The sequence below is a fragment of the Ostrea edulis genome, chromosome 1 (genome assembly GCF_947568905.1).
Source record: "Ostrea edulis chromosome 1, xbOstEdul1.1, whole genome shotgun sequence".
Taxonomy (NCBI): Eukaryota; Metazoa; Mollusca; class Bivalvia; order Ostreida; family Ostreidae; genus Ostrea; species Ostrea edulis.
The window spans coordinates 14,499,818-14,523,456 of NC_079164.1; the positions used below are offsets into that span (position 1 = coordinate 14,499,818).

Here is a 23,639-nt window from a genome sequence, read left to right on the forward strand (position 1 = left end):
ACTAAAATTTGAAAACATCTATAAATCACAAGTTATCATTATTTTTGGTGTGTTTTTTCTGCTGATTGTATTATTAAGGGTTAGTATATTGTAGGCGAGAAGGGGTGGGTATTCGTTTTTCGTTATCCAAGTAAACACTTAACCCACATCTGTTCATCGAATTCTTTCAGAAAAACAAGTAAACAAATGAAGAATATTGAGGATTTGAACCAAAAATATCATCACATCATAGCGTGAGAAAAACAATCTGAATATTTTATGCATTGACCTTGTAGTAAGCGAATGTAGGTCAAATCTCACCGTATATGGAGAGCCTATTGCATTATTCATTGTTAAGCCCCGCCTAATACCCTTATATGGGAGCTGTCACGGACAATTGAGAATTCTATTTGCATAATAATGAATATCCGCTTACGTAGCACATTCTACGGAAAAGAATAGTCGGAAATAACCATATATGGTCATCTTCGGGACTTCTCGTCACTCGGAAAATTCACGAAAATTCACGAATTGGCCAATCAACGACGATCGGATACGTTCGTGTAATGTGTAGTATTGTTGTGTTTAGCATGAATGAAGTTGACTCAGAAAGCATGCTGTCAGTACTTACAAACACGTTGTCTTGTGAAGTCGGAACTATCACTCAAAGAAAAATGCCGAGAGTTGTGCCTGATCAAAGATCGACTTTCGATAATGATGAACTGTTTCGAAGACTCAGTAGAGAATGTGAGGTAGAGTTTCTGGACTTTTAATTCCTAGGTCACATTCTTGTACGGAAGTTTTCGGCGAGTTTGTGAAGTTTGAGATGGCGGAGCGATTTATTACGTACCGATGAACACGGATTTCTTAACCTTACCAGATTACCGAAGATTTCTACTTGGATTTTGTTTTTATGATTTCAGGTGAAATACACGGGATTCAGAGATCGGCCGTTAGAGGAGAGACAGTTAAGATTTCAAACGGAATGTCGGGAGGGTCACGCCGATATAGTAAGTTACTATTTTAATTCGCTATGTATGGCACCTGTGTGTAATGTTATCGTGTTGATGAACGAAGAGCTCAAAATCGAAACTGTCTTCAAACGTTCTGGGTTCATATCTATTGGGCCTAAATTTATACTCAAAGTTACGTGTTTGGGCAATTTTAAATTCTCTATTTTATGTGTGGCTTTCGTTATTTAAAGTCGGTCTCATTCATCACTGAATCTTTGTTTTTGCCAAAGTATTTATTTCCTTTTTGGAAACCCCTTTTTTCATTCTTTATTTTTAAAAAAAATTGTAGGCCTTTGTAGCCACGGGGACGAATCTACAATTAAACTTTGAGTCTAACGCGTGGTCAGACAAAGATGAAGACCGAATACCTACCAGGGAATATGTAGATTTTGAACGAGAGCCAGGCAAGGTAGGAAAGTCGCTTTACACTTACCTGAAAAACCATTGTATAAAATGATGTATAGTAGAAATTTTCATCACGATTCACGTGTGTCAGTGTAAACTATATGTGCAAATTAATCAGACTTGTTAGTTTATAATTACTCCTTTGAGAACTGTCTCTCTCTCACACACACAGAGAAAATAATTCAGTGTTAAGTTTCTTAAGGTGTTTTTCTATAGCATATCAATGATTTATTTGCTTGATGCTAATGTCAAAAAATGTCCCTGGTTGACAAGACGTGATTAATTAATGAATAATCTACCATTGTGAGAGAGCAGTGTTTACACTGCGACTTCAGTTTTAATTTGTGATCAAGCCATAAATTTATGTTTCTTTCTAAGAAATGAAAAAAGACAACTTTTAAAAGTCAACCTAAAATGGGGTGATTTTTATAAATTTATCAAATGAAATTACACATCATTTATTGTTGAAGAGAAATGACTTTCTCTTTATGATGGATACATGACATACACACAACCGGATTTTCCTTTAAGAGGTTTCTCCTCGGGGCCATCTGATCACCCTGACTTCTGATGTGACTGGTTCAACAGGAAGCTGCACACGGCTATAATATATAAAGAACTTCCTCCAGTGCTTATAAACTTATCTCTGTTCCTTCATGAACTTCCGGAATGTCTTGACCAACTAAAATAATCACGAGAGTAGGGAAAAATTCAATTCAAGCTAAACTTCAAATATTTATTTTTCCATTCAGGTTGCTTTATAATAGCAAGAAATGATCTGTTTAGATGAAATGGTCACCGACTTTACTTTATTTCTGGTGACTGAATTTTGTAGGGCCCTATTGTCCATCTTTTGTTATTTTCACATAAAAGTGCATAAAGCCATGCTGGGCAATAATGTGTTAATGTCATGTAGTGGAGATGTAATATAAATGCATAGTAACTCCCTGTAATTAACAGCTTGGCTTAACCCCAGTTTGATGACCAAGATACGGGGGACATTTTCATCTCTCCGGGAACATCTTTCACGTGGGCGTTACAAAATGTCAGTGGTCTCCTCAAACAAACACATTTTAAACAATGTGCAAGGAGGTGGAGACATTCATTCTTTGCATTGTATTCATATAATTAACAATGTACCAAGGACAATCCCAGATTTTCTGTTTTAAAATTTCAGATTTTGTAGGCCTAAACATGCGGGGAAAAATGCCATTCACAGTTTCTACTCCATATTTCTTCAGAAACTGAAAATGACAAAATATGGGTTTAGAGAGAAAAACATTCGTTCTTTGCATTGTATTCATATAATTAACAATGTACCGAGGACAATCCCAGATTTTCTGTTTTAAAATTTCAGATTTTGTAGGCCTAAACATGCAAAAAAAAAATAAATTTATTCACAGTTTCTACTCCATATTTCCTCAGAAACTGAAAATGACAAAATATGGGTCTAGAGAGAAAGAAATTTTTCTTCACTGGAGGGTGATAAATAAAGTGAATAAGAAAGAAAAACAACATGCACAAAGAAAAACCCTAAGAAAAATCTATCGTCTAACCAAATACTGTGTTCTTTGCCACAACTTGTACATGGTGAATATTGCCCGAGGGGGGTAAGAATACCACAGCTAGCTAGACATTAATGCCTTGTGTATTCAATGTGTTGAGTGCTCAAGGTAAAAAATTCCTGCAGATTATTGCTGATTATGGACTCTCTGTAATGACTTGGGTTGACTTTTTCAATGTTCACAGAAAAAATACTGTACACAGATAAATATATGAATAATAGGCTTAAGCCGTGCTGAGACGCTTTACCCACATACAATTATCTGTAATAATTTAAAACCCCATGAAATCCAAACTAGTCATTAAATGCTAGGAAGAGTATCTTTTTAAACAAAAAATTCGGAGATTACACCACACCTTTTTAAAACATGTAATAAAAGAGTTGCATACACGGATCAATGAGCATTTCATTAAGTCATCTGTTCCGTAAACATATATATTGGTGTGCAAGATACTTCACAACAGGTATGCACTTAATTGTAGTCTATGAATAGACCCTTTATATCATCAACAATGAAAAAAAGATCACTGAAGAATAAAATCCATCATTGTTCTTTTTTCTTTTTTGTTGTTGAAGAATTGATATAGAGTGGGTGGGTGGGGTGGGGGGATAGGGCATCTTGTTCCCACAAGTCAACAATAGCTCCAGAGATACTGTCCTTTTTTTCTTATATAGAAAATTGTCTTCCATGAGATTTTCTTTAAAGTTCCTCTATGTGTATTGAAACTCAATTGTTTTAAGAATTATTTAGTGTTATCTGTCCCAGTGCTGCAGTTTGTGGTGTCTGGTAAAATGCCAAACCACAAGACCTGATTGGCTAAACTTGATTATGATGTCATTGATAGGTATGATACAGAATTACTCAACTGAGACACATGCACTGATGCTATGAAAATATGTGCATATCTGTGAACACTCTTTGTTAATTTTGTTTTTTTCCATTTCACACCTCTCATCATAAATGACTTCCACCAAAACAAAATGATTAATTCTCTGACGCCACATAAACTTTGTCATCCCTGGAGAACTGAAACAACAAACTTATGAATTTTTAAATTGGTCATGGATGATACGCCAGGACAAACAATGGTTTAACAGAACCTTGCATGAGGAGATGAAAATATCGCGTCACAATAACGCACATAGGTTACACTTCTTGTCACTTTCTTTATGTGCAGGACAGTATTTCCAATACCATTGACAGAGAGACCCATTGTTATGAATTGTTTGTGTAGTATAATTTATAGATGTAATTAAAATATTAAAAAAATTAGTTTTTCTGTTTATAAGTATTCTGTTTTATTTTTCTTGCAAAGTGTATTTGTACAAAAACATTAATTTGGTATCAGTTGCTTGGCATAATGATAAATGTCAAAATCCAAACTATTTCCTATTTCCAAATTCAAGAAAAAATTTTGATCAGGGAATCCTCCAGCTTGAAAATGAAATTTGTAGTAAAGAGCTGAGTTACCAGCCTCAATGTAACACACTTATGAGCTGGGATTTCCCAGGCGAATTCCTGAGCACTGACCTGGCCCCAGCTGACTCAGTAACCTAATTTACCTACAGTGACCCACCCACTAAATTTTCATTCATGAATAAACACTAGAGGGGAGGGACACTGAATTTTAAATGGCCACTGACCACTGAGCATATCATTTTATCTTACATGCACTTTAAACTATGGTTAACAATACATCCCAGAGTGGGAGAGGGAGTGATTCCCAATATATGTTACAGTTGTACATAACTACTTCAATAAATACAGTTTAAACTAATTAGATACATATTTGTTGATTACAACATTTTTGTTTATATATTTGCTCTGTTGTACAAGCTATCAAATCTACAGCTCCACACAAAAAATATTGAATGAAATTAAAGATATAGCTGTGATAAAAAAAAAAAAAGGCAAGTGGATATAATTACTCCATCGTGTCTAAACACTCCCCACATATAGCAAAGACAAGAAGGTGGGTCATAAGAAGCCAATCCAAAACATGACTCAAAAGTGTGGGGGGGAGAGTTCATAAGCACCTCCATCCCAGACCCCCCACTACATCTACTCAATCAAATGTCACTCAGCTGTTTATCAGGGATTATGAAAAGATTGTTGTCTGGTGATGATGACTAAGGATACAAACACCTTTAATAAGTTTTCATTAGTAGCTACCTCGGCTCCTTCGTTGATATTTTCCCCTCCCCCAGTTTACCCTTTTGATGTGCTAAACATCTAAATATGTTGATGTTTTTCAAATCTATTCATCCTTACATAATTACTTCATGTAAAATAGAAAACAATCTTGCTTCATAAATACAGACAGTTCATTGATGATTGTATTTACTTCACCAATGTGAAATGCGTATACACCATTCAGCTCAATTACTCTAGCGAATCCCATCATCCACTCTTCAATGCACTTGGTATTGCAGACTGTGTTACAAGTATATTGTATAATGATAATGAGAAGTGAATTCTACATGAAAATAAGAAGATGTAAAGGGAAGGGGGGTTTGACTATCCCCCCAGAGTGAAATGAGACTGCACCTTTTGACATTTAATGGCCCACTTTGGTGGTAGTTTTTTTTTTTACATTAAGACTTTTCGTTCTGCAGTGTAATCTGCACTCTCTGACTTCTGAATCACATCTACAAGCCCTAAACTTGCAGTTGACCTCTTCCCCATAGAGTCTGATTACAAAACAGGTATGAAAGCAGTAATGGTTTGGGTTTGGTAGTATATCACATTCTCGGGGTTGTAGAACATTGTCTGTAGTGAGCAGTTTGTACTTACAATATCAATTTCTGCTGAGTAAGGTGCTCTTTATTCTGCTTCAAGGACAAAAATCATTACACAAAAGTGCACCATAGCTGTAGTCAATTTGACATAAATTGTCATTTTAAGGGGATGCTAGGCTGCTTACACAAAGAACAGCGACATGAAATCTTACATATCTCCATCAATACATCATCGCCCTTCCTTTATATATGTTTTTTTAATCTCCCTTTTCACCAATTCACCAATCATAGTTAAAAAGATTAATGAAATTGTGTGAATTTGGGAAATTTGATGAAAAGTAAAGCATGAAACATGACTAGAGAGGAGTTGAATCTCCTCTGTGGAAAATTTCTCTGTTTTATTGCTGCAACTCCCCTTACATTTGTTTTAGAAATAAATTTCATTTTCTAAAAGTACGTGAACTGCAAGCTTTAAGCCAGCATACTTGATAGTGTGTTAGCTGGCGTGAAGCATTGCAGTTCATTCCCTCGTGTATTTTACAAAAATGAAAGTTTTTTTTTTTATATTTACATTTTATTTTATTTTCTGTTGGAATTCCCAACCATTAAAATAGACGTGCTATATTTATCATTATTATATACTTTCATTTTCATCTCTTCTTTTTTCTTTAAAAGTTTGCGGGCATATATCACACGATATATGCCCGGAATCATTCCGGCCCGCAAACATTACGTCACAATCAGATTTCTACGCCGTTAATTTTCAATTTTTTCGTGTTTTTCGTCTTTTATTCATTTAAACCAATAAAGAAATTGTTAAAAATAAAATTATTGTTAGTTTCTAAATGAAATTGAAAGTATATAATAAAAAGGTTATAGACTTTGTATGGGAAATATGAAGACCTCGTTTTTTGTCGTGGACGGACCTCGCAAGCTCGGTCCGTCTACACGCCAAAAAACTCGGTCGTCATATTTTCCCATACAAAGTCTATAACCTATAAACATTCATGCGCACATTGCTCACATTCATGAGGAAATGGCTACCATTTTAATTGGTAATTTAAAAGACATATCTTAGGTACTGTAAAACCGTTGGAAATGTTGATATTAGATTATGTCTCCTCCAGTAATTGAAATTTGATGAAAAATAAAGCATGAAACATGACTTGAGAGTAGTTGATTCCCCCTCTAAATACGATTTCTGTCCTCTTACATTTATTTAATATTTCATTTTCAGGTTCACCTCAAGTCCCAGTTCATCATGAATGGAGTTTGTGTTTTATGGAGGGGGTGGATAGACCTGCACAGATTAGACGGAATCGGCTGTATAGAGTTTGACTCTGAAAGAGCTGAGGTGAGAGAGAAACTTAATTTGTAAATCGTATCTGAAAGTGTGAAACGACTGGGAATTTTTTTTTAGAATTAGTCCATTGTAAATTGTACCAACCATATTGTACCTATCTTGTGATTAAGGTCATGTTTCTGGCATTTTTTTCTAAACTTATTTTTTCATCTCCTCTACATGAAAAGTTCTTGTATGATTTCTGAAATGAATTTAAATTTGATAGTGTAGTAACATTGCTATTGTCTTTACAATGTATGTCAGCCTTGTTAGCGCAGTGAATAGATCACCTAATAGGGCAAGGGAACCATGTTAACGGGTTTAATTCCCGATTTTTCTCCCCTTTTTTGCTACAATAACTTGGTGATGTCCATATATAAAACCTTCTGTAATACACAAGAGCCGACTTTACATTTTTACTTGCCCCAACCAGGAATTATCAAAATAAACTAACTCTAAAACAAACCTGGTAATATACCCTAATTGTTTTGTAGAAACATAGGATGCAATTGTACCCAAAATGTCACAAAAAAATTGTATATTATTTAGAAACATCACGCATGTCCTTAAATGTTGGAGAGGGAGATATTTCCTTTCTCGCACCTTTTTAGGACAGATGAGATCTGGTTATTCACTTCTTCCACATTGTTTCATGCATCTTGTTCAGAAGTTGTTCACCCCTGTATAACAATAGTCACATTTCTCTTCTTAATTTTCCACAATTCTTTCTTTGCTTTCTTGTAAATCGCGTGTCATAAAGGTGAGCTATTTCACTTAATGTACATAATCACACACTCCTACTGAAATGAAACGAAGAAATGCAGGAAATCTAATTATCATAATTATTTTATTCCTACCAAATCGGAATCCAAGCATCACAACCTTTATATGTAAGGAAGGGTTTCTTTTTCCCCCCATTCACATCTAAAATCTTTAGTTACTCTACTTAGCATTTTATATCGACTTTTCAAAAGAACTCAGATTTGTTTATATTTCAGATTCATAGATATGAACATTTACAGTATTTGAAAAGCATTAGAGAGATAGAATGCAGAAACAAAATAGGATCATGCTACTGAGTTTTAGCGACATACTGGAACATCTCCGATATAGAACAACCACATGCCATATGTCTAATTACGCAACTTGTCCCTCTGAAAGTTACGCATCCAAGTTGTGGTCTAGAAATGTGTTTTTAACATGCTAATTAACAACCATTTACAAAACAAATTTGTCTTAACTATGGATACAATAGAGCCTAATCTAGCAGACCTGCCAAACTTCTCACCCTCCTAGGAAAAGGCACAGAATTCTGTGCATTTTTCACCATTATAATCAGCTTGCTGGGGCACAGTTGCACACATTAGGACCATCTTTTATCCATTTTTTTACAACTCTGCAGAAAGTTGAAACAATAGTTTAAGACAAGTGATTGTGACGGAAACATTAATTTCAGAATTTTTCATTTGGTTTGTGGGGTGGTTAGATCATTATTACAAGTCTAAACTAGATTGATTTTCTCCGACTGCAGATCCTGGGTTTCACTTTCAGTCTTTCCCAAGCATTTGTGGAATTAGTACCCTAGTCATGAGATAATTAAAATTCAACTCTGATTAATTGTTTTTCATCTTCCATAAAGATTTTTCGAATGGATTGTAAGGGTTTGTTTTGTCAGGGGGAAAAATGGCAGATGCAATGCAGTCACTGTAGAACAAAAAGTTTGAAATGTTGAACTCAGCCCACAAGCCTGTTTTAGTAGTAGAAAATGCAAGAATAACCCAGTAATGTTCTCTGTTTGGTAAATAAGTGTGGAAAGGGTGGAGAGCCTGCTAATCTCTTTCACAATGGAGCCATATGCTGCATCCAAATCTACAGCAACATTTCTAGTGCTCCTTTGACCTTGAAAGGGTGCTAACTTCAGATGCAGCACTCTTGGGGTTGTTGGCCTTATGATGAAAGTGTTCTTGCCTAATATCCTGGTTGCATCTGCCTCTTTCCAAGACAAAGACCTTTCTAACCTTATGTAATAAGTGCATTTTGGGTAGCTGCAGATTCTGGGTCTAAAAGAGCAGGTTGTAGTCAAGGTGAATTTTGAGCTGTCAGATGGCATCACTGAAATGGCAATGAATTTTTCCTAAGTCCTCTGATCAAAACAAAGTTAAATTAAAAGCTGTTCTTTGCACAATGGGTTAAAAAGACAAAGAAAAATCAATATTTAATTCAGAATAGTGCAGTCAGCTGCTGAAAAAAAAGTCTGTACTCATAATACACACTATTTTGTAATCAAAGAATACAGCTTTCCTTGTATTCAAACCATATGCATCAGGCAAAGAGATGAATCCTCAAGGGTCTAGAAAACTCTGTTAAAATCCAATTAAACTTCATTGTTCATTTTTTGAAAAATGTGATAAAAACTTGGTACCTCAAGCAGGTGATAGGCAGATTTTTAAAAAAATTATCAAGTACAGAGCATCTGAACCAGAGACTGCATCACAGACTGTATCAGTGATGGTACTTCAGCTGCAGCACTAGAGAAAGAGAATAGAGTTGCATATGGTTTGAAGTGTGGCTTCATAATTATATTTTGTCTAACATATTGCAATAGAACAGGTGAAAATTAAATTTGAATGCATTTCACAGTCTCCTCTTTTCAGTGCGAGCTGATTTTTCAAACTCAAAACACAACGCAACCAAAAGTTTTCCCTTTGTTTAGAAAAAGTTTCACAACACTTTCAGTTTACAATATATTTTCTTCCTTGATTTAAAATCAATAGTAGTTTGGTTTCACTAGCATGAGTAAACTTTGTTTGAAAAGTTATATCTTTGTAATACTTTCCTAGTTTTTGAAAAAGATTCTTTTTTTTCATCAGGTTGAGGACCAGTTATACCGCCAACAAATAGAACAATATAACCAAAGGTTGCGCGAGTTTGAGGAACGACAGCGGCAGTACCGAGAGCAGCAGGAGAGACGATCTCACGACGAGCAGGAGGTAATTGACGCCTTGTTGTGTATATCTGAGGACAGAAAATCGTAGCCTTTCGTTGTCAGTGTTGTGTGTTGTCCCTGTACCAAATGGTTGTTCGATTTTGTCAAACAACAAACCTCCTTATTTATCCGTTGTTTGTAACACTTTAATCGATTCGTTACATTGCCTCTTTATTATATTTTTTTATTAGAAATTTTTAAGCTTTTTTATTATTTATTTCTACATATTTATTTGTAGTTTTATTGAAATGCAGATACATTCACCTTAGTGTCATTCTGGAGGGAAAATTATTTTGAACTTCATTTCCTGACCACTCAAATGACCAAAAAAAAAATACTCTTGATCCATCTTCTGTGTCTGTCATTTTCAGGAGGGTTTTTGATAAAGACCCAGACTAAGTAAGACACACAGGGAGCTGGTAAACTGAGTATCCCCAGGGATCTTTGTAAACCTAGTACTCACAGTGTGGTGTGACTTTCTCTCTCAACCTTTCACGGACCACTACAGAGCTCATACATGTTTTAGTGCTTTCAATACTACATTTATCATGAACAGCAAAGTAATTGAATTTGCTACATTCTTATTTTTGTTTGTACAATTATTGCATTATGAACTGTTTGGAGTTGTTGCATGATGTACATTGTGATCTTTAAGCATTGAAAACATACTCATTTGCTAGAAATGCAGCATTTGAATATGTTTTGTTTGTTTGGTTTTTTTTTTCTCTTTGTTCTTTCAAAACTATTTTGTTTCAGAAGTGATATAGGATTCTGGGAGTGACGATTTGTGTGAGTGGTTACATGTGTATATTTTTCACATTATGTGTTCATATTGCATAAGAGGAAACTGTTGCTCACTGCCAGAGAAAAAGTTTTAGATATCATTTTGTCACTGGTATATATGGTAATCATTTAAAAGTTTGTGTGATACTGAAGTCAATGTACTTTTAACATTGGTGATATTTTATGCTCAAGGGACTCTTGTTAGCTAGAGAATCAAATTTTATTGTATATAGAGAAGTTGATTGAGTGTTTTAATGTTTTTCATTCTAGTCATACAGATGTCATGTTAGTTTTGTGTAATTAAGTGCTGCTCGAACACACTCGAGGAAGTTCTATGTTTTATTATCTCTGTTCACTTATAATGAACTTATTCCAGAATGTGATCACATACTCTTCCCATTGAATGGGTTTTTTGGGTAGCAAAATATTTTTATTATGCATTTTTTTAAAAAGAAGTATTTTGAGATTTTTTAAAGAGTCTATGAAGCATATTTATTCATGTTGTGATGTAATAATTTGAATTGTTTCCAAGAACAGCAACTCTGATTAAAGTTACAGAAGTTTTAGGAAACTTTGCTGCTTCTTCAGGTTCCCCATTCCATTACATGTGCACTCTCCTGCACAAATGCAAAAAAATCAATACATTTTGCATCAAAATTTAGAGTTATTCCCCTTAATTTAGCTGCATGCAGTCTAGTGCAATATGCAGAAAATGGTTCATAGTCATATGACATGGACCCCAAACTGAGTAAAATTCACATTTGTTAAAAATCAGATGCATTGAATGAATTATATATGAATTTATATATTAATAAACATGTTATATTTTGCTGTTTTGTTTGTTTCTTTCACTATCATGGCATGCTTGTGTTTTCTCCCCCTCTAACCTTCTATGCTTTTTTATTTGCTTCAAACTGTTTTGTGGTCATTATTGTTGCTTAGTTTTAGGCATCTAAGGGGACCTTTGATGTAATGATTGTGGGTCAACTTTTAATTTAATTTGTGTGTATGTTTGATTCAAAACATGAACATGACAATTATATGAACATAATATCAGTTTCACATATCCTTTTAAAACTTAAAAAACAGGAAACCCTCTCATTAAAATACAGATTTGATATTACAAAAAAAAAATTGAAACAGGGCACCTGGTCTGAAAATATTGTAAAACATATCAAACATGTGGGCAAATGTTTCTGTCTTTGTTTGTTAAATAACAGAAAATATGGTGTGATGGCTGGTCCTTAGCGTATTTCTTCAATAATGACCGTCAGATGATCGGACACAATGGGCCTCAACCGACAGATTATCTTGTCCTCGTGACCATTAGCATAATGCTCCCAGCCAGAGCGTCCTTCGTTGTAAATCCACAGCTTTCAGCAACTGTCTATAATCTTTACATCGTTGAATAAAAAATAAGTGAAAAAATATTTTAAATGTACTTGTATTACTTTTAAATTTGGTCTGTAAAAAAGGGCTAGTTTATACACCTCCATCTGTTGCTTAAAGTTCTAAAACAGAATAACAAAAATATCAGATACCAGCAAAACTCGGCGGGGCTCGTTCTAGGTCTTCTGGTTTCGCTAAATGATTGAAGTAAACCAACCCCTTCAAAAGTCGTGGAAACTAAACGCACAATTGTTGACTTAAGAAATGGTAAAATTAACTCTCTTTTAAACACCCCCTTGAATTGACTGATAAATGGATGCATTAAATTTTCTTTAGGTTTCTTTTAGTTCTACCATTTCCTAAAAGGAATTGACTTCAATGTCTATGCTCCACCTGTTCCCCTACCCAAAAACTTCTCAGTGTGGGAGTCGGCATAGCATTTAAAGAAATTAAAAATGATCTCTCGCCGGATAAAGGCATCTATACACTTGAATATTTCCGCATTTTCTCGCTATCACAATAATTGCAATTAAGTCTAGTTTATTTCATAATTGTGGCCTTCTTCGTGTAAACGATGAAAATGATCTAAACACGCTAACTTTTGCCATTTGCAATCCACCTCTTTGTTTAGGTGATAATGGAGAAAATATTACGTAAATAGCAGAAACAGTTCACTCCCTAGAGGTGCATGTCATTTTAAACTATTTTTAAAAATGCATGTTTAAAATAAAAATTGTTAGGTACTAGATCTCTCATTGAATACCCCCCAAAAAAAACAAAAAAACAAAATCCTACAAATTATCTATCATTGACAAATCCTACCAAAAAAAAAATTAATTATCTGTCATTGAAATCTAAATAAAAAATATCCTAGAAATTATCTGTCATTAGAATATAAAACTGACCACGCTTATGTTGAATTAATTGATTTTACGTGTATTTATCTCATAAAAAGAATAAATTTACATTTAGCACTGTTTTGTCAGTAATCATTCTGGATATAAATTATGACGCGTAAACAACCTCTCAAGTTATATATAGGTGTTGACAATATATTGATAAATTTCCTCACTGCGTTTAGTGACCCAGACACGGTTCGCATTCTGATTTGCATATTGAATGCGTTTCTTTATTTTTTCTTTCTTTCTTTTGAGGGGTGGGTGGCTGGTAATTAAATTATAGCATAAGTCTTACTTCTTTTTTTTTTCCCATTATTGTCATTCGTTTTGCTCAAACTTTTGATAAATTAAATTTCGCCGTCTTAAAATGTCACTCTAAGTATCAATTAAAGGGACTGACTCACGACCCCCCCCCCCCCCCTACCAATTTTGTTTCTCATTTTTAATGGTAAAAATCTACTGTCTAGTGTGTTTAAAAGGTCTCACAAAAAAATAAGGCTACACATTATCACAGAAGCTCATTTTAGAAAGTTTATCATTTGTTTTGAAAACAAATATTGCGGTATGTTTACGAATGATGTTTACGAAGTTTTCAAAAGATATGGACATCGATCTAAGTTTATTATATCTATCACATTTCAAGTATTCTTTAGGTAAAACGTGTCACCTAAAAGCTAAATTTTTAACTGTGCAAGATTAAGATGCTTTAGATTACAAAATTAACATTTCACTGGTTTGTTTGTAAACATAAAAAGACTCGAGTCTTTGTTTACATAACACAGATTTAAGGCTAAAGTATTGCTCTTATCCTTGCATTCAGAAGGTCAAAATTTTGGCTGTCAACACTACATGAGTTGATTTTTTATATCTAACATCAAAAATGAAAAAAAAAAATTCAAAAAACGTGAACCAATCCCTTGATTAACAGGGAAATTTAAAAACAAAGAACCAAAAACCAACAATTACACAATCTGTAGTCGATCTTGCAATGTCTATATCATTTTCTAAATTTTACAGGTGGTTGTCGTGTTTTAGGATAGCGTATGACATTTTAAACAGCACGATTTCTTCGCCCCCTAAATTCTCTCTGAGTGAAACAGACAGAGACTAATAATCCACACTCCCACACGGACACGCCTACCCTGGTGTACTAATCCAGCACACGGTGGAAAAAATAATCCCATGGGGGGGGTGTTGTTCTTGGTCTCGTAAGTATTTTATACACTACTACACATTCACAAACATGTCCCACAGACACCAACTTCCGTTTCCCCCTCCAGTCAGAGAAAATGTCATATTTCACTTAAATCTTCTACAAATGAACATCCCCCATGACAACTTAACCCCCCCCCCCCCAAATAAAATTAATTTTAAAAAACCTGGGAACACTCACATTTTCTTTGCCTTTACGTAGCTACCTGCTTGGTGCTTTTAGTATTGTTATAGAAGTAGAAATAAAAGCTTTCAACTTTGATAGAAATTAATATTGATACACAGAGCTATCAATATTTAATGTACAAATTGAGTTTCCTTGTTTGATTGGAGTTGTAAAACCTTACACAGATAGAGGCAGTATATGGTGCATTTGTTTCGTGCAGGTGAGTTCAGGCCCACTAACCAGGGGAATGAAACCCGTCCCGGAGCTGGCAGCAAAGTAAGCTTATACCAGTGTAGACTTTGTTAGAATTCATCCTTAGTTTGAGGTTCTGCCCAAGTCAAACTAATCTTATCAAAATGAGATCCTGAGATCCGCGCACGTACTTGGCTACGAGCGTGTGGAGTGAGTGAGCGGATCTGGCATTTAATTCTAATTGGATTATTTTAAGGGGCATTCGTAAAAACTTTGTTTATTTCTCAATCGTGATTACGATGGTGGAATGCGTTAAAAAAGTTAATCTAAGAGCGGAAAAAAGGCGATCTCCAATCAAATTTTATGAAAACTGTCAATTTCTCCGCAATGAATTGCATGTATTTGTAAATTATGTTTCAGTTATTGATTCTGTATAAAATTCCGCATAGAAACTATATGTAATTTTGCGCTTTATAAACGAATAGAATAATAAATAATAAAAATAATATAAACAAAAGAAATCCTAATGTCAAAATTGCAACAAAAAATTGCAAGTTGTATTAATTTTAATAAGTGGGTGCATGGATATTTATGTACTGTAAAGCTCTTTTAGTCATTTCGGTAACAAATCTTAAAGACAGACGGGCTTGATTTCGTCTATACTTGATTTCGCCCAGTTCTGAACCCTCTGTAACACACCAACAGTACCTTACTTGATGAATGACAATGTTTGCCTTCTTTTCATGAATATCAAAACAAGATCTCGCTGCATTGCAATGAAAAGTATTCCTAAGCAATGTTCAAATTTCGAAGAAATATAAAATCTTTTCTAAATGCTTTATGACACACACAATACTTGAAATATTTCTTCCAACATCAATATTAAAGTCGTGCCAAACCTGGGTTTTCTACACAATCATGTAAGTAACAAAAGTAAATTGAAAGCAGATATTCTTACTATGATTTCGGTAATTTATGTCTAAAAATAGGTTCGAAATGGCTCCATTTGTGTCTTTAAAGTGCTAGTTGTGTCTTTAACATCAAGAAAAGTCGATCAATTTCTTGTAAATTTGGGCATTGTTTAGTGATGAGGAGCTCGATCTACATCGGCGTAGACGCAGTTCACTATTGCTTTGCTGAAAACGGATCATTTCCTGTATAATACATATAATTCATGCCTATAATACATATAATACTACCTTGTTACAGAGAGTTAAAAAGAAATGGGCTTGAACACTGGGGAAAAAATCAAATCGGCTTGACTTGGGCAGAACTTTAATTATTACCTTAGTCGCCTATACAGACTTCACATATGATCACGTGGTATCAAGTTGTGTTCGAATAGATTTTCAAAATATATGTGTTGGTTTTAGATAGAAAAAAAATTGAGTTTATTTTTGCAATAACCTTTCCTATTTGTGGTTTGTATACATGCATGGTTGTGCAGAAGGAGAGTGCAGACACCATACCACGTGATCATAATGGAAACTTCAACACTCACGCAGTAGTTCGCAAAAATTAGGAAAAAATTGTCGAATCAGGTTTCTCGTTAGTTGTTTATGAGGCTTTTGTGTTATTTTTTTTTTTTTTTTTTACGTTGAAATACATCTATCTTAGAGAGAGTGTTCGGTACCATGCATGGATTCGAGAGTACAGCAATTGAATGCACGCAATCTTTGATATTTATTATAATAAGTCAACAACAACAAAAATCTCACACCTGTATACAAATACATGATTCTAATTTTTAACCAAGCTGAGCCGAAAGGCAAAACAAAGAATGGGAAAGGTGGCTCAAAGGAATCAGACTAATTCGATTGTGTGACAAATCAAGGGCCACAAAAAATGGAAATTCAAGGGGGCGTTTCTGGTTTAATTCCACGAGCGAGGGGGTCTGCGGACGTATTTTGCATTTCTATATGCTAGAATTTGTATCAACCCAAAACAGATAACAAAAAAGTAACATTTGTGTTGAATCTTTTTTATTCGAATCCACTGATGCAAACTGGTATAATTATGGCGAAACGACGGCTCCCGGCAGACGACCGATGAAGGATTCGAGCATTGCAACAGACCGGCTACTTTGTCTGTTTAACAATTTACATGTCCGCCGGCCGACCGTACACCAATTGTCAAGAATAATGTTTATTATCATAAATTTCACTCACCGATAGTTTATGAACCCATACCAAAATTTGGGCTTTGGTTTGATTATGTCGAATTCAACCCCAAAAAATTGATGTTGAATTCTATGTTCTAAAAATGTCATTTAAAATGCAACTTTTGACCTAATACAGGTAATATTTCTTGATATGAATTTCTTATGAGCGCACCACACGTGTTTAATTTCACTTAACATACACATGTTAATAACATCTGAAATTTCTTTCATTGTTCACATATGGTTAGAACATTTTATATAAAGACTGATTGTAAGCAATTAAAATATAATGAATTGGATGGGTACTTTGAAATTGACCGTCGACAGACAGGGCCGTAACTGCCGATGAGGCAGACGAGGCAACTGCCTCGTCTGATTTTTTGGCAAAAAAGAAAATAAAATTATATAAATGTTATATTATAGGATATATGTTTAAAATGAAGACAAGCACCTTTGTCTTTGACACCATATTACGATTCTTTACATAGTACAAATGAAACACAAACATGATAAATTGGGATTTAAAAAGTGTCATTTTCAGTCGTAAAGTCAATCGGCGGCCCCCAATCCCCTGCCTCCCCTGATTTAGAACCCTACTTACGGCCCTGACAGATTGTGAATATCGACTTCTAGTCCGTCTTCTGTTACACCATTATTGTACCTAAGATACGGAAATGTTACTTGGTAATTATTTACCTGAGCATTAAGGAGTGTAGAGAGTTGAAAGTGAATGGGCGGGGTTGTCTGACTTGCATGGAGAGACTATTCTGTGGACGCTTCCGGTTTGGCTGCCATAAGCTGACGTCATCTGCTTTACTTCTTTGTTTTATTTTATTTTTATTTTTTGTTGTTGGTTTTTTAAGGTGTTTTGCACCTTTCCTTGAGTAGAATATTGGGGGCTTTTTTTTAATACAGTAAACAAAAACAACTCACTTATAAGTACAGTGATATTTCAATGGGTTCGAGGAAGCAATGCATACCTGCTATTTAACCCGTTGATCTTTTGAAAATGATACATCGTCAACTTCAATCCGGAAACATGCAATTAATTTTGTACCATAAACAGTTTTACAAAGGATTGCCACCCGAATGTACTTGTGTAATTGATATTTTGTTTGTAAGAAAGTTTCCATCCCTACAGTGTACTGCTCCGTGTCCTTATGAACAGCGCAGTCTCGACCAGGCCTTCGAATTCAAAATCCCCTTCCAGCGTTACGGTGTGTGAAGCACACTTAGGCGCGTGTTTTATTTACTCAGGTGATGGAACTAGAAATTGAATACCTGTATGAAATAAGCAGGACGAGATTAAAGGAAAATTTCCTTCATGCCGTAACGCTGCGCGCTTTGATACTAAAACTGTTGGCGAGGAAATTGCCTTTTAGTGGAGTCAAAGTGTAAAATAATACAAATACAGTCATTATTAGAAATTAATTGAGTGGAATTATTCGCTGCATAGTTCTTATTAATTTTCATTTTGTTTATAATTATTCGATGAGATATTGTTCAAACTGGAGAAAGTTCAACCACAGATTAGCTGAAGACTCTTATTGCGAAACAAATCCCTGCAGTATCATAGCATCGGCAAAATATGTCGACGTATTAAACAATTAGCATATGACGCCTCTTTGCACGATTTATAGGAGTTTTATTGGATTTCTAAACGTGTAAATTTCGGAGACGATTTTCTCTGCGATATCAAATTCATCTTACTCTCAACCCTAGGCCTTTCAGATGACGACTTAAAACTGGGTGCCTTCTGTGCTATAATTTGCAATATTTTCAACAAGGAAATACAAAATGTACTAGGGCGGGTGTAAACCCGTAAGAATCCACGTAGTGGGACAAATTAAGCAATCAATAACGGCGAGGCAAGCAGATAAAGAGCTTAATGAAACGTTCACATTTTAAATGTAATCTTCGACGATCAACTCTATTACTGCAAATTTTCAATTCAGATTTTGTTTTTTGTTTCCAATATGAAATTCAATGATAAAAGGTGTTGTAAACTGTTAGAATTAGAAACGTATTATGATTTGCATAATTTGATCTTTAATACGAGCACCTGTGTCCATATAATTTATCTATTCCAATGAATTCCGCTTTTTTCCCCCCATACATGTCCTTCATACTTAGAGTAAGACAAAAACGAATATCGAGAATATTTTCCCCCCACAAATTATCACTTTGCAAGTCAAATTAGGTATTTCGTGTAATCGCCTGGTTAGTGGAAAGGAATTATGAGAAACTATTAAAACTAGTGAATAGATTAAATGTTTACACCATAAAATGGCGTAGCAGGGTTCAGATTAAAAAAAAAAACGTACAAAAAGATACAAAGAACAAGTGACAAACAATGAGATGATACAAAAATAATTAATGGTCCATTATTAAGCAAAATCGTCATTCTTTCCTTTTTTCATTAATCTTGAAGACCACTTGTATTTAAATTTCCGATCAAAGAAATTAGCGTTTTTATTCTGTCGAGAGATCGAACTGATTGGTCTCTTTGTCGTGAAATTACACCGCCATAATGAGAAGGGTGATTTTTTGTAATAAAAAAAATAACTTACCGTCATTTACAGCGTGTAAAAAAACAGCGCCCTCTTTGTAAGTCTGGTTCCTCATTAATTTGGTGAGATAATCTATCTCCCGCTTCTTCACTTGACAGTTTGGTGGGTAGGGAAGCGATGGGTAAATTAATGAACTAATAACGACCTTTTTCCTCGTCTCGCCTCACTTTATTTCTTTCGAAAAGGTATTTTGTTTTAAACTCAACGAAGGAAAAAGACGTTTCCGTTTGAGCTTTCTCTTTAATCGTTTGGTTACATGTATTTTTGTTTAATTATCCCCCATTTACCTTATTTTTATTTAACCCTTTCTCTTACGCTTTGTTGATGCTTATAAAATTGTCCCATTATTGGGCCATTGACTACCGTCTTCTGGGGTACGTCAAGACAGCGGTCTCAGCAAGTGCCGCGTTGGGTTTTTTTTTTTTGGTTGATTTTTGGTAAAGATAGTGCTTAATTTGTTTGCTAATTGTTGGCATTAGTTAATACAAATTTGGTATGCTTGTTCTTTTGGTCGTATTATAACATTTTTGTCCTTTATGTAACCTGGTTTAATGGCATTTAGAATTTTATGAGCCGAGGTACACTTTGATCAAACTCTACAAAAAATTAATAAAAATGTTAGGTGTAAAGGGGAAGGCGCTCGGCCATACAAAATAGAATTGAGCGATTGCTATCAGGTAAATTGCTTCCTTCAGGAACGGGTGTTTCTGACATTGCGTTTAACTTTTAACATCATATCTCTGTTAACATTATGAATATTCCATAGCGATTTAAAATGTGCACTTATTCGGTGAAAAATGAAGCAAATTTTAGTATTCTGAAAAACTAATTTCGCAACTAAAGACAACAAGAATTTAAGGGGAAAAGAACGTCTGTAATTATCAAAGAAAAATCTTTTGATCCGAAAGTTAAACGAAAAGGGAATCTAAAGGGAGGCCAATATATCAATACTGCATTGTATAGCGTGCCTTAAGGAGCTTCTGACAATAGACAAAGTCGACTGAATTAACCTCCATTACCAAAAGAGTTCTGAGGAACACCCGCACGTTTCCCCTGGAGTGTCACAAAAACAAACGTGCACAGGTGATTAGTCGACACCCGAGAGCTCGACCACCCCCGCCACACGCGACCCCGCCAGACTTGGAAGGTATTAGATACAGCGTCCCGGTTTACAAGTTGTCATCCCTTTGTGTGATTTGAGTAAATAAGAGCTTTTAGCCATTCCCACTGCGTGAAACATTTGAATGGTTTTGTTTTCAATCACAGAAAATATTCCTAATTGAGTTGTAATTGCATTTCTTAATCAAACTCACCACATTTTTTTTATTGAATCAGTTGCCTGGGTGTCTTGGACGCCATGTAGCGTAATCTAGTCTAGACAGGTAGACATGTACGCGCTGTAACAAGTCATGTTTGGGTGTAGTAAGAATCCCAAGGGTATATACCACAACACAAATCAGGCTAGAGACCCGTAACCTCATAACCTACATTATGAAATCCCTAATGTTTTGAAAATATGTATCAGAAACTGTTTGTGCTAAATTCTCTTTTCATTCTTTCAGACAAGGGGGGAGAGTTCTCGTGCCAGTCCCGCTGAGGCCAGTGGCAGTGAATGACAGGCGCTCCCTGTTGCCATGGAGACATCGAATGTACATTCTGTAAATAAGAGATATGTCCTGTCCAAGGGCCTATATATTTTATGAACTGATTAGTTCATGTGATTGTCCAGAGGTTTTTGAATGGCATGGAACAATATCCGACAATTAGCGAGGTTATTGCTACGTTGGGGTTTGTGGAATCCAGAACTTCTTGCATTCCAGATTACAGGAAACATAGTCATGTGGAAGTTAAGCAATCTATTTATCGTCTACTATTCTATCTTCTATCATCTGCTATTCTCACTTGGAACTATCGTCTGCTATTCTAACTCCTATCTTCTGTTCTTCTATCTTCTGTTATTTTAACGTCTGCTGTTCTATCTTCTATCGTCTGCTGTTCTATCTTCTATCGTCTGCTATTCTATCTTCTGCTATTCTATCGTCTGCTATTCTATCTTCTGTTATTCTATCTTCTAACGTCTGCTATTCTAACTTCTATCTTCTGCTATTTTATCTTCTGTTATTCTAACGTCTGCTATTCTATCTTCTGCTATTCTATCTTCTATCTTCTGACTTCTTTCTGGTTGCTTATTTATTTACTACTATGTTTCATATATTTTCCCGGTTATATACCTGAGACCATTTTTCTCATGGTACCCAAGATTTTTCTCTTCTGGCCAATTTTTGCCAGAAAATGAGACAAACTGCCTTCGTTCTCATTCCTTTATCGTTGGTTGCCTGTATCTGGTTTGTGAGAATAATTGCAGAAGAAGGCCCGAGAATGATGTTGCGTGGCTCACTTGACCGGTGCTGGAGATGTACAACACACTAATTACCACATTAGTACGGAGAAATTAAGTCCAGTCAATATAGTATTTTATTAGCTTGATTGTATTTTATCAAACTTTTTACACATTTGCTATGTATTGATATATTTTCTGTCTCGGTGTCCATTTTCCACATCGTTTTATAATAATTACTTTGCCGTATTCATCATGATTGTCTCTCAGCTTATTTTGTTGTGCTTAACGTTGAAAATGATCGCACAATTGAAACGATCTATTCAACTACACGTGTTTTGATTAAAAACTAGAATGTCTTCTTTGGTTTGTTAAACGTTGGACGGTGTGTTATGCATTTTTTCTGCGATGTTTGCGACCTTCATGTCCCGTTTAAAATAGCAAACCAAAGAAAGACATTTTTTTTTTATTCTTCTGTATTTTGTTAAATATAAACATATTCAAGTACGTAAAATATAGGTATCGTTGACTTATAAATTCTGTAAATGTAACAGGTAAACAGGCATTGACTTGTGCCCATATTTGGTAATGATTTCCATATTTGAACGATGGTAAAAGGAAATAGTCCAAAAAGGACAAACTCTAAGCGCTTAAAACGGAATATTAAAACAAAAATATTTATTTTGGCCGGGTTGAACAACTTGCATTCCGCTTATAGCACGGTGAATGGCGGGCTGGTGGGCATCCATGTAATATGCCTATCACACCTCTAGTTTGACATTCCTCAAATTTTGTACCGTTGTTATGAACACATTGAAAATGTGCATGTCTTTTTGAAAGTGATCAGACATTTTTTGAAAATTTTACATCTAGTTGGACATTGTCATTTTTAAGCATGTTTTGAATAGACGGTACCCATTTTGGGTAATCAACTCCTCTCACACCTCTAACCTGACATTCCTTAAATTTTGTACCGTTCTTATGGACACATTGAAGATGTGCATGTGTCTTTTTAAAAATGATGAGACATTTTTTGAAAATTTTACATGTAGTTGGACTTTTTTTAAAGCATGACAGCATTTATTTGATATCCTTCAAACCTTGTGCAGCCGAATTACGGAAGCATTGAAGATGTGCGTGTCTATTTGGAAGTGATCAGACATTCTTCAAGAAGTTTACATGTAGTTGAACTTTGTCATTTTTAAGCATGGCACTTACTCTGTGTAACCAACTCCTCTCACAGCTTTTACTTGACATTTTTCAGACCTTGTACATTATGGTTGTTATAAAAACATTGAGGATGTACATGTGCCATTTTAAAAGTGCCTCTGTTTTGGGGTTTTTTTTTTGTTGTTGTTGAAATTTTACATTTAATATGTCATTTTTCCGGTATGTTTTGTACAAAAAAAGTTACCTACATAATCTGGTTTTATCATAAATGCATACGAAAACCCGAGGCATCTCTAGAGTACAGACTTCTTAAAAGCATTGCATAATTGATTCTCTACCACAAATTCAGTTTCTTTTTATTTCATCTGGATTCATGTACTGCTGTCTCTATGATAGATAACATATTATAAAGCAACCCGGCCATTTCTGTTTTAGAATCAATTTTTCTTTATTGAATTGCAAGTCAATCTACACGTCACTGCACACTGCTTTAACCCAGTTGTTTGTTAATTTGTTAGTAGTTCCTAAATGGGAATATATATATATATATATATATATATATATATATATATATATATAAAACTGGATCTAACTAGATTAAAACGAAATACGTCTTCTTTATAGATGCATTTGACAAGCAATGGATTTCAATACAAATTAAGCAGAGACTGTAAATATAAAAAAAGTTGTAAATTACTTGTAGTTAGCTGTTAAAGAACATTTCTGAAGCG

At 34.8% G+C, this 23,639-nt stretch overlaps 1 protein-coding gene across 3 annotated transcripts; it reads left to right on the forward strand.

The window, feature by feature from the left end:
• Window positions 1–529: 529 nt before the first annotated feature.
• LOC125660974 (core-binding factor subunit beta-like) lies at window positions 530–23,424 on the forward strand. Of its 3 annotated transcripts, XM_048892807.2 has the most exons (7): window positions 537–731; window positions 903–989; window positions 1,282–1,401; window positions 6,938–7,054; window positions 9,913–10,032; window positions 14,698–14,753; window positions 20,963–23,424. In XM_048892807.2, exons 1-7 carry the CDS (start codon window positions 546–548, stop codon window positions 21,060–21,062), a joined length of 786 nt encoding a protein of 261 aa, XP_048748764.1. In that variant the 5' UTR covers window positions 537–545; the 3' UTR covers window positions 21,063–23,424. The 3 variants fall into 3 exon arrangements, with proteins under 3 accessions (XP_048748770.1, XP_048748764.1, XP_048748765.1); XM_048892813.2 differs by lacking the exons at window positions 14,698–14,753; window positions 20,963–23,424 and adding an exon at window positions 10,267–11,640 and having other exon boundaries at window positions 530–731; XM_048892808.2 differs by lacking the exons at window positions 14,698–14,753; window positions 20,963–23,424 and adding an exon at window positions 10,400–11,640.
• Window positions 23,425–23,639: the final 215 nt, after the last annotated feature.